The sequence below is a fragment of the Oratosquilla oratoria genome, chromosome 6 (assembly GCF_046742065.1).
Source record: "Oratosquilla oratoria isolate Oo_2021 chromosome 6, ASM4674206v1, whole genome shotgun sequence".
Taxonomy (NCBI): Eukaryota; Metazoa; Arthropoda; class Malacostraca; order Stomatopoda; family Squillidae; genus Oratosquilla; species Oratosquilla oratoria.
This window is the reverse complement of record NC_134782.1, coordinates 64,858,616-64,871,115: the sequence shown is the minus strand read 5'-3', so window position 1 is coordinate 64,871,115 and position 12,500 is coordinate 64,858,616. Positions and strand designations below refer to the sequence as shown.

Sequence of the window (12,500 nt, the reverse complement as noted above, 5' to 3'; positions counted from 1 at the left end):
TATTCGAATTTTGTTGTAGTTTATTTTGTAAAGTCGTACTAGTCACTAAATCCAAACAAACAAGTGAACTTACACAAGTAACAGAAAAATCCTCTTCAGGAGGCCGTAAGGGACATAACCCCCATCGAAGCTTCTGTGCCTCGGTGGAAAGGCCCGAGAGAACCAGTAAAACCATGCACACCAAGACGTGTCGCCACACCATAATGATGGATGGGTTCTCCAGGTCCTTTGTAGCACGCGGGAGTCTTGAAGAGGACTTTGTTGTTTATAGGACTTCTTCTGCGACTTGCTTATCCTTGTAAGATTTGATGGACCTTAGTAGGACCCAAAGAGCTTTAGTGGCCTTATTAGCACTCTCCGGACGTATTCGTGGATTTAATCCTGAGCCCTACCTCGTGTCCGTTCACACACCAGAAGTTCTAAAAGGAACTGCAGGGCCTTAAAAGCGAATGGGTTTTTGTGTCACTCTGCCGTACGTTGTGTGAGTAACCAAGGTCCCTGGTGGTACCCCTGACTGATGGAATCCTTTCCTACTGGAAGAAACAAAAATGGGTTAGTCTTTTTTTTAATGGAAGAGTGTGGAATAGCCCCTCCGAGCTAAATTGAATATTATTACAATAAAATTCTTATGGTGAAGAGCATCCTAAATCTAATTAATTACTCTCACTTTAGAACCCGTATATATATTGACAAAACAATCAACCATGGGCACAGAAATATATTTCCAAATATTCCCTTCATCAAAGAGGATCATAGTCCAAGAAGCAATAACGTCAACAGTTACAACAGCTGTAGTAGCAGCAGCCAGGTGACTTCACTCAATTTCATCGAGTCCAGCCTGGCAACAAGTGACTTCTCCCACTGTTTAGATATAATACATATTAGAGCCTGAGCATCCTCGCCATAAAAACAGATATGGAGCAAGGGCTAATGTTGTGCTGGGAATGGTTAGAGATTAAAAACCACAACATTTTCCACCAAGCATCAATTATACTTAGCTTTGGTCAGGCCGCTTCTATGCCAGTTCTTTGGGTTGAGCAAGATGACATGTCCCACAAACAAATACGACCATCAGAAGGTTCAGAATGCCGCAGTCTAATTGATCACAGGTTTGCAATGAAGCGACTTCAGAACCTCTGAGTAACTACACTTAGCTTCCAACATTCGTCCGCTCAACCAACACAAACACAAACTACACATGAGACACCTGTAGCCGTGGTTGTGGTACCTGTAGAGGTAGCAGGTTCCGATGCCGAGGATGTTTAACTAGGGTGACCGCAAACTACCTCAGGTTCTGAAGATAGCGGTCAGCAAGTGTGTGTGTGTGTGTGTGTGTGTGTGTGCGTATGTGTGTGTGTGTGTGTGTGTGTGCATGTGTGTGTGTGTGTGTGTGTGTTTGTATGTGTGTGTGTGTGTGTGATAGGTTCCCTCTTCCCCATTTCGATTTGATGTTACGGAGTCTTGGAACCAGCATCATCTTTTCATTATTAGACCTTAAGCAGGGGTATCTCCAGGTCCGGCTGGTGGAGAGAAGCTGCGAGAAAACTGCGTTCTCGACGCCCGAGGGTCACTATGAGTTTACATCTCTTCCCTTTGAGCTAAAAGACGCTCCATCATGTTTTTAAAGGGTGATGAATCAGGTACTGACGGGGCTGTTAGGGGTTAGTGCGAGGGTGTACATGGACGATATCATTGTCCTGGGAACCAATTTGGACGACCACCCCAAGAACCTTAAGGAAATCCTTCAGAGATTATAAGAGGCAAGTCTCTCTTTGAGGCTGGAGAAGTGTCACTTCTTTCGGAAAGAATTCGCTTACCTGGGGCATGTCTTATCCCAGGATGGGATCGAGCTTCAACCAGAGAAGGTACGAACCATCAAGGATTTCCCACAGCCAGTGTGTCAGAAAGAGCTGCTTTCCTTCTGGGGATTAGCGGGATATTACTGGAAATTTATCCTAAACTTTGCCGAGATTTTATGACCTCTAGTAGATATGACGACGAAGGGTGACGTAGCTAGGAAACACAAAGATCGCGAGCTTTTGCCCGTGGACACCTGCTCAGGTGCACGCGTTTGAGTCCCTTAAAACCCATTTGTCAAGCACAGTAGTCCTCCCCTACCCTAATTTTGGGAAACCCTTTTTGCTTACCACTGACTCCAGTGCTTCGGCAATAGGAGGCACGCTTCAGCAAGAGGAAGGAGACGGTAGGAGACGTCCGCTCTCCTATTTCAGTCGCACTCTTAGTGAGCACGAGGGACGGTTTACTATCGTTGAGAGAGATGCGTTAGCGGTGGTCTACGGTCTTACCATAAATCGACCTCTAATTATGAGATATCCGGTTAGACTTTGGTCTGGCTCTTAGCTGCTAAAGGCACGAACACTCGGATCCTCCGGTGGCAAATAGCGAACCGCCTATTTCGAACTTAAAGTCAATTATATCCCGAGGCGATTGATCATCATCGGTGACGCGCTCTCTAGGATACGGGGGGCGGACCACCGTACGTACGAGTTTATAATGACAGCCATAACCACGGGTAGCCAGGGAAACTCGAACAATGAGGAGGATCATGTCATAGGGAACCAGCTAATGATCCGGAAGGAACAGGATGAACACCCTAATTAAGGTCAAATTAAAGAGTATCTCAAGGGGGCCACGACATTATAGCTAAAGATTCCACGCTTAAGAGTACCAATCAAGGAGTTTTGGCTCCTACCGGATGGACTTTTATAGCACTCACGCAGAAAGGCATACCAGTTGGAGGAACTCCGCATGGTATGCCCTGAGGGACCCATGACAGCAGCATTACGTGTTGCCCGTTGTCTTCCTATGGCAGATCATAGTGGTCCAAGTCACTCTTGACCCGCTGCAAAACTTCGTCGTTTGGCGTAAGATGTCGGAAGATATAAAGGCATTTGTAAAGAATTGCAAAGTTTCCATTACATGCAAACCCTCATATGATCTCCCAGCTGCACTCAGGCAGTTTCCTGAAGTGAAAAGTCCATTCGAGAGGGTGCACATTGATCTCATAGGTCCATTAACCAATATTTTAGACGATGCGAAGTATATACTCACAGTGCTCGATGTCTTAACCCGTTTCTTAGTCGCTGTGTCCATCGGTTTCAAAGATGCGCGCACATTAGCTCGGGCTTTCATCACACATGTACTATCCATACATGGCACTCTTAAGCAGGTGATCTCAGGAAGGGAAGGGAAGTTAATGAACGAAATGCTCAAGGCGGTGTTGGAAATGGCGAACATCAAACACCACACTATAACGCCGTATCACCCGTCGAGCAACGGAATAGTTGAGAGGGTGAATGGGATCATCATTAAAATCCTACGGTCCCTTGTCCAGGACAACCAGACAGGTTGGGATCAAATGCTCCCTCTGACGGTATTGGAATACAACTCGGCTTACGAGACTCCCGCATTCTCTTCTCATTCACCGTGACCCCGTTCTACCTATGACAACTCACAAAGCCAAGCACCCCTTGATACAATAATGATAATTTGGCAGCCGAGACAATGGCATTGGCCAACTCTTGTTTTGATAGATTTCTAAAGTCCCTCGAGGCAGTGACAGTAGACAGACACACAGGGAGATCAAAGGCAATAATGAAACAGCTCGCCCTTGGTGACAGAGTATACGTCACCACCAGACCCAGGTAAGGGGTGGCGAAGAAACTCCAGCCTCTGTACAAGGACCCTTATAGAGTGATTAAAAGAGTTGTCGACGTCGTCTACCACATTAAGCATATTCGCTCAGCCGGAGATTGCTCTGCCTACATAGACAGGATCAAGCAAGAAGGAAACCTCTCAGTGTACGAAAATAAGAACGTAAGAAGGGCGTTCCCCACACAAGAGGAGGAATCCTCAGACCTACTAGACAGTAGCGATTCATAACATTACTTATCTACCTATTTATCTTACCGCAAAAATCTGATCCACGCAACCCCTACCTTTCCTAAACTCACACTGTTCCTCACCAATTACTCCCTCTGTCCCTCTCCTAATCCTCTCAATTAAAAACCTCCCATAAACCTTCCTAACTACGCTCAAAAAACTGATCCCTCTCAAACTACTACACTCATATTTGTCTCCTTTTCCCTTGTATTTTACCCTCCCTTAGAAACACATTAAACAACCTCACTAGCCATTTACACTTATACTGTACCTCCCTTCTTCAGACACTCCGCATTGCACCCATCTAACCCAGGTGCCTTACCTGAACCTCATCTTTTCTTATTTCTCCTCCATTTTCCTCTCCTACCACCGTCATTTTTTGTCAGAAATTGTCTGTTGTCTTCCTAAAATTAGTTTGAGCTAGACCTGTTTAATACTGATCGATAGACCACTTTATTGCAAGTCGTTGCTTATAAACATTAACAATGTGAGAAGTATTGCGCTCCAGAGTTTGGTATAAACTTTCGTTGATCCGAGAAGTGGTTTCTGGCAAATGATTTTATTTTTCAGGTTTTTGCTGTAATCCGTGGGATTTCTGTGAGGATTACTGGTTTGGTGTTTGGTTTATACTCTGGGATAGAGAATGTTGTTAAATGTGAAGGAAGTGCGCCGAGTTCTTTCCTCTTAACTCGGGAATGAGGCAAGGGTGCGTCCCTGCCCTATTACTTTTCAACACCTGCATGGACTTGGCATTGAGCAGGGTCATCGATCAATGTCATGGTGAAGCATCTATCAGCAATACCAAGGTCACTGACCTTGTCTTTGCCGATTATACTGCAATTATTACAGTCTTTGGAGGTCCTGGTTGCAGCCTTCAAGTCACTGCACAGAGAGGAAAGACCGCCTGGATTCCAGGTCTCCACGTGTTTCAAGGCTTTCTGGGTGACAATTAAGTTGGTCCATGCATGTGGCGAGGACAACGAGGTCTCGGAAAGATTCACATACCTTAGTAGTGTAGTACATAACACTGGTGGGTCATGTCAGGAAGTCCTTCAGAGAAGTGACATCGTCCATAGTGTTTTGGACACACTCAACCAGAGTACGTATCGTTATCGAAATTCATGAAAGATAATTAAGATCTGAATCCTCACGTCACTTGTGTTCCTTGTCTTTGTGTATGGTTGTGAAACATAGACATTGGACATTGACATGAAGAGGCGTGTCAATGTCTATGGAAACAAATGCCTTCGGAGAATCATGGAGTGTTGCAGAATGACTAATCATCAAACCAGAGACCATGATCTTGATGCCATTCACAGATTTATCTCCACAAGACAGGCCTCGGTAGAAGAAACGAAAGGGACGCCCACAGAACTCATAGCTAGGGCAAGTCCACCGATCTTCCTGAGAGCTGTTTGTAATGACGAGGATGGTTGCACGGGGACTTGCTAGGAGATACCGTGGGGATTGGCGACGGTATGTACGTGGAACGCCTCACTTCCGAGTGTATGCTCTTCCATGATCGACTGATAAATCTTATCAAATACGGGACTGAAGATACAGAAAGCACTAGGACACAAAATAACTTAAAACATCTTCAGGCCACACACTATACACGATGAGGACCCCAAGCCAATGAAAAAACGAACGGTGTTTGACTCACCTGAAAGCCTTTGCAAGGAGAAAAGCGTAGCCTTCTTACCGCGACATCACCAGAGTGTGTTAGGAAGGAAAGAGATTCGTCCACGTCCTCTTCTACAGCGAGAAGGAATGACAGGAAGCATGCCCTGAACCCTGTTTTTAAGCAAATAACTTCCTGCTCCTCCTACTCCCCCTCCACCTCCATTGCGCTCCTTTTCATCCTCACCCATTCCCAGTCCTTCCTCCTCTTCTTACTCTTCTTTCTCCTCGTACTCCGCTCCTACTCCCTCCTACCCTTCCTCCTCCTCCTCCTCCTCCTACTCCTCCTCCTCCTCCTCCTCCCCCTTCTCCTCCTTTCTCTTTTTACTATTTTTCACTGCATTTTCTCGTTTCCTTTCCTTTTCCTTTCTTTCTTCGTCTCATTGATTCTCTTGATCCTCCTTCCCTTCTTCTTCCTCCCCTTCCTCCCCCTCTCGCTTGCCGACGTCCTCCCTTTTCCCCATCCCTTCTCCTCTACCTCCCCCCCTTTTTATCTCTCCCTATTCCCTCTTCTTTGCCCCTATTTTCTCTTTCTCTATCTTTACTCTCTATCTATCTATTACCTATCTCTGTATATATATACATGCAAATCAATCACATAAACACGTGATAAACTAAATCAGCCGAAACTACTGAAAAAAAAACGGTGACCAAACGATTTCTTCTGAATAAACGAAAATGTTCGATCACCGTTTTTTCATTTTTCCATTTGTTGCGGCATATATATATATATATATATATATATATATATATATATATATATATATATATATGCAAAATAACGCAGAAGAAGAGAAACTTTCAGACAATAATTACTGTTCATATTTGTTTCAATTGTTTCAATAATGTTACTCTCCTAGTTACTCTAACAATGATTATTGTTCATATATGTTTCAGTAATGTTACTCTATTAGTGTATTTTATAGAAATATGAAAAATTAAATACTTTTGACTCTTTTATTCCTTTTTAATTTTAGATACTACCTGGGTTACGTAAATACACATTTCAATACACATGAAGAAGTTGAGGTGTCACTTTCATAAGAAAAACAAGGAAAACTCAAAAACGTTTTGGAGATGAGTATAGAGATCTTGCAAAGCAAAAATTCATACAGTGAATGACGAAGTTATGACTCATATTCATGAACATAATTAGTAGTGAATGATGTCGTATTTATTGGTACTTTTTCCATGAACCGAGAATGCGGGTTTGTTACCTTTCCTCCAGATGACGGTGTCGAGGAAGGCCAATTTGTTATCTGCCTCGTGTTCCACAGTGAACTGGATGTTTCGTTCGACACTATTCAACGTCCTCAATTTGTTGTCCAAATTGGTGTTCTTGGGGGCAACGACTAAGACATCATCCACATATCGAAACCAGGAGGTGTTTCGACCCATTATTCTTACAAAATGATCTCTCTCTAAAACCTCCATATAAAGGGATGCTAAAACAGCACTGAGAGGGCTCCCCATCGCAAGGCCTCTACATTGGTTGTATTGGTTGTATATCAGTTTTAAGAAATCCACCTTTCTTACGGGTAGGTTTCTTAAAACTGATATCGCTATGTGTGAGATTTAGTTTTATTTTCTTACTTGTGTCATTAATAATTTCCAGACCAAGCGGCCATAATGCGGCTCCCAGTGAGTGAGTGAGACTAAATCCCGGAACAATTAAGTATTGTGAGTCCCGTTTGACCGGGTTCTTACGTCGTCTGATAATTTGTGTTTTCTTGAGAGAGGTAGACAAAAAAGGCCTCTGGATAGCATAATTTCTTAAAAATGGGTTTAATGAGTGAGATTTTTCCCTCGAAGAACTCCTGACTGCAAAATCTCAGTGCTCTGATGAAGAAACCTATTACCACTACTGTTTTTGTTCTCTCGTCATGTGCGCTGTAGTATTGTATTATATCGTCTTTATTTGTGGGCTTTCTGTAGACTCTGAAAAGAGCTTTTTTTTACAGTTTCTGATTATTTCTGAGTCTAGAAAAGGTAGGCGGCCGTGAGACTCGACCTCAATAATGAAACGAATATTCCTAACTACCTTATTCAATTTTGATAATATATCACCTTTGTCCGTCTCTACCGGAAAAATAAATAGGCAGTCATCTACGTCCTAGGGTGGATGCAGGGCCATTTCCCTATTACAGCATGACAGTCATGTCGCCCTGGGAGTTGTGCTATTGCAAGAGGTAGACGGAGCACGTTATGCCACTGACTATCGCGGTAAGAAGTTGACGCCAGCCCAACGAGGATATTCCCTCACTGAAAAAGAGTATGTTGGACTGTTGTCGAATTACACAAACACGTTGAGCCATACTTCATCCTTTGATGAAATACACTGACCTGAGCCCCCTAGTCATTGTGTCACGTGTTGATTTGTATGTAGTAGATTAAAATCAGCCCATGATCTACGTACTGTGGACAAAACTTTATTCGCAACATCTTTAAGTTAGAGAATTCTCCACCTAGGGGAATGAATTATATACTTTTTTTTTTTAATCATCAAGGGTGTTGGATTCTAGCCCTGAAGTAGATCGAGGCTCTGTCTCCTTTGTTATTCGTTCTATGAGCAGCCACCGGGCTGTTTTTTGTGCGTCTTTGCAAATGAATTAGGAGAGAGTGGAAATGACAAGACGGAACCCCATCCCTTGCCTACAGAAGGTAAGCAAGGGATGGGGTTCAAGTGCGGATGCAGCGACCGACTAGATAGCATCTAGAAAAGTATTCTAGCAGGAGGATGGAGAAGGGCAAGGAGGAAGAGTGGGACGAGGAGCAGAATGACTGTGAAGAGGCGGAACTGAATGCAGGTTATCAGAGTATGCAACCCCCCCACAGGTCAGGAACCTTTGGAGAGGGGGCGGGGCTAAGGATGGTGTTATATTTCCTTCAGCCACATCGGCATGGGTCTGTAGCGGGAGTGGGAGGGAGAGGGAGAGGCCGACAGCGAGGAGTAGGGGAAGGAAAGAAAAGAAAAAGAGAAATAGAAGAGAGAACCGAAAGAGAAAGATAAGAAAGAGGAAGAGGAGGAGGAGGGAAATAAAGCGAACAAACCAGTGGAGGAGGAAAAAGGAGATAGAAATAAGAACATGTAAAAAAAAAAAAAAAGAGAGAGAGGCAGTAGTAGTAAGAAATGGAGGAGAGAGAATAGGAAGAGGGAGAGGGAGGTGGACGAACAGTTGCATCCTGGACAACTGGGTCCCGGACAATTGTGCCAGACAATTGCGTACCAGGACAAATAACATTTTATGCTTTCTGTCTCCATCGACGCACCTTTCTTTCCAATGATGAAAAAGATAAAATGTGGACAACTGAAAATTCATCTTCCTTAGTGATCATTGCTCCAACAACATTTCTGGTTGGTTTGTATTCTGAAACTTAAGTAGTTTTCAACTGGGAAATAGCTTCTTTTGCTCGGATCCATAATTATGTTCATGAATATGAGTCATTACTTTGTCATTCACTGTATGAATTCTTGCTTTGCAAGATCTCTATACTCATCTCCAAAACGTTTTTGAGTTTTCCTTGTTTTTCTTATGAAAGTGACACCTCAACTTCTTCATAAGCTTGAAATGTGTATTTGCGTAACCCAGGTAGTATTTAAAATTAAAATGGAAAAAAAGTCAAAAGTATTTAATTTTTCATATTTCTATAAAATACACTAATAGAGTAACATTACTGAAACAAATATGAATAATAATTATTGTCTACAAGTTTCTCTTCGTCTGTCGTTATTTTGCATATTTATATATATATATATATATATATATATATATATATATATATATATACACAAATACACAAATGAATAAACAGTATTCAAACGTCTATACAAGTTTGATCATAGGTTACATGAAGATAATCAAACGTCTATAAATGTTTATTGTGACATGACATAAACGATTCAAAAATCTTTATTGCCTTTATGATTGACCTAACGAAAAAGAGAAGGAGAGAGAGAGAAAGAGAGAGAGAGAGAGAGAAAAAAAGAGAGAGAGAGAAAGAGCGAGAAAATTTGACGACAACGTCGGGAGACTTTGACGACTCCTTTTGGAGACTCAAGGCTCATTTAGGAGATTTTGAAGACTCCTTCGTAATACTTCAAAGTTGAATAACCGTGAAATTTCCGCGGGTCCTATGTGACATAACATAAACGATTAAAAAAAATGTATTGCCTTTATGATTGACCTAACGAGAAAGAAAGAAAGAGAGAGAGAAAAAAAAAAGAGAGAGAGAGAGAGAGAGAGAGAGAGAGAGAGAGAGAGAGAGAGAGAGAGAGAGAGAGAGAGAGAGAGAGAGAGAGAGAGAGAGAGAGACACGACGGGAGACTTTGACGACTACTTCTGGAGACTGGAGACTCCTTCGGGAGGTTTTGAAGACTCCTTTGTAATATGTTACGAAATAGCAAAAATTATATGTACTCTGATGAAGAGTACGATCTCATAATATATTTCGACAGAGAAATTAAAGAGGAAGAATCGGAAAAGTTTATGAAACATTATTTTACAGAATACAAGAATTTTACTGTGAGTGGGTGTAAAAGCCGTCTCGAGGAATACCAAAAATATTACATCGATCGGAAATACAATCTATCTATATACATAAAAAAATATTTCTCTCTAAAACCTTCCAACCTCCTACTCCGGAAATTAGTCATCACCGGAAACACTAACTCCCGGGGACACATCTGACTCAGACTCAGAGAATCTTTACGAAATATTACCAAGAGAATCTTTACGAAATAACGCTAAGAGAATCTTTACGAAATATTGCCAAGAGAATCTATATACATAAAAACGGAATTACGGAATTCTGACAAAAGAATCTTTACGAAATATTAATGAGAAAATATTTACGAAATATTGCCAAGAGAATCTTTACCAAATGTTAATAAGAGAATCTTTACGAAATATTACCAAGAGAATCTTTACGAAATATTGCTAAGAGAATCTTTACGAAATATTGCCAAGAGAATCTCCACTCCACTAACATAAAAAAAATATTTCTCTCTAAACCTTCCAACCTCCTACGCAAGGCCCAACCCGGAAATGAGTCATCACCGGAAATACTAATATTACCATGGAAAAAGAAAGTGGTGCTTACAAGAAAAAGAGAATATTTACGGAATTCTGACAAAAGAATCTTTACGAAATATTAATGAGAAAATATTTACGAAATATTGCCAAGAGAATCTTTACCAAATGTTAACAAGAGAACCTTTACGAAATATTACCAAGAGAATCTTTACGAAATATTGCTAAGAGAATCTTTACGAAATATTGCCAGGAGAAGTATTACGAAGGAGTCTTCAAAATCTCCTAAAGGAGCCTTCAGTCTCCAAAAGGAGTCGTCAAAGTCTCCCGACGTTGTCGTCAAATTCTCTCGCGAGCAAAGCGAGCTACGCCGTAGGCCAAGCACACCTGGCGAAGCCAGGTCCGGGTGCTTGTATATATATATATATATATATATATATATATATATATATAAATATATATATATATAGATATATCTGCAGAAACAAATGGAAAAATGAAAAAACGGTGACCGGACATTTTCGTCTATTAAGAAGATGGCTTAATAAACGAAATCGTTTGGTCTCCGTTATTATTATTATTTGTTCTATTTTCCCAGTAGTTTCGGCTGATTTTGTTTATCACGTGTTTATGTGATTGATTTGCATATATATATATATATATATATATATTTATATATATATATATGTATATATATACATATATATGTATATATATATATATATATATATATATATATGTATATACATATATATATTACCTTTACCTTTACCATACACCAGGTAGGGCCAGTGCCCTGTCAGTTGTGATGCCTCACGAAACTTCTCCACCAGGTACGATCCTCGTAAAGTTCCTCTTCTTCCACACTCTCTATTGTTGATCCTCTCGCTTCAATTGCTTCCCTCACTCCATCTCTCCATCTCTTTCTGGGTCTTCCTACCGGCCTCTTCTCTCTTGGTTTCCATCGATAATATTTAGCAGGGTACCTTTCTTGACTCATCCTCATGATGTGTCCATACCATCTCAGTTTACTTCTTTCTACAAATTCTAATATTGATTCGATGTCCAGTTCATCTCTGATATCCTCATTTCTTAAGCGATCTCTTCTTGTTACTCCCTTTATTAATCGCAACATTCTCATCTCTGCTGCCTGTATCTTGCTCTTTAATCTCATTGTTAGTGTCCAGGTCTCTGAGCCATATGTTAATACTGGTCTTAGTATCGTTTAATATATGATAACTTTAACTTTTGATGGTATGAGTCTGTCTTTTAGTAGTGGATACATTAATCTTAGATTATTTGTATATTTTTCGATTCTGCTTGTTATTTCTTTCTCCATATAACACCTCTCGTATATTTGAACTCCCAAGTACTGAAAGTCTTCCACTTGTTTCAATTGTATTCCATCTATTTCTATCTCAATATCATCTCTCTCTCTCGCCACCATCATTACTTTAGTTTTATTTGCATTTATTATCATTCTTGACTTTTTCAATTCTTCATTACATGCATTTAGGGTATCCTGCAATTTTGTACGAGACTTTGTGATTATCGCAATATCATCTGCATATGCCAATGTAGTTACCTCTCCCCCAAGTCTCAACCTCTTCATGCTCCTGTCCATGAACAGCACAAACAGTAAAGGAGATATCACACCACCCTGTCTTACACCCTCAGTTACGTCAAACCAGTTATCCTCTCTTAGCTGGGTCCTTACCGCACTGACATTATTTCTGTAAAGACTCTTTATAGCTCTAATTAATGAGGGTTCTTTCATATATGTTGGGTCTTCTAAAGTATCCCATATTTCATTCCTTGGTAACCTGTCAAACGCTTTTTCCAGATCTACAAAAGCGATGTACACATGTTGGTCCCACTCCCAGTTCT

The 12,500-nt window shown here is 41.1% G+C and overlaps 1 protein-coding gene across 3 annotated transcripts in view; it reads right to left on the bottom strand.

Annotated features, from left to right (window-relative positions):
- Positions 1-5,665, bottom strand: part of LOC143026197 (apolipoprotein D-like) — a 9,988-nt gene extending 4,323 nt beyond the window's left edge. Inside the window, exons 1-2 of one of the 3 annotated variants that reach the window (XM_076186211.1) lie at positions 5,567-5,665; positions 74-530 (exon numbers count right to left, since the gene is read on the bottom strand). In XM_076186211.1, the coding sequence (XP_076042326.1) occupies positions 74-202 (129 nt within the window). In that variant the 5' untranslated portion in view covers positions 203-530; positions 5,567-5,665. Of the gene's footprint in view, positions 1-73; positions 534-5,566 lie in introns of all 3 variants that reach the window. The other 2 variants (XM_076186212.1, XM_076186213.1) reach the window with 2 other exon arrangements.
- Between the last annotated feature and the right edge of the window lie 6,835 nt (positions 5,666-12,500).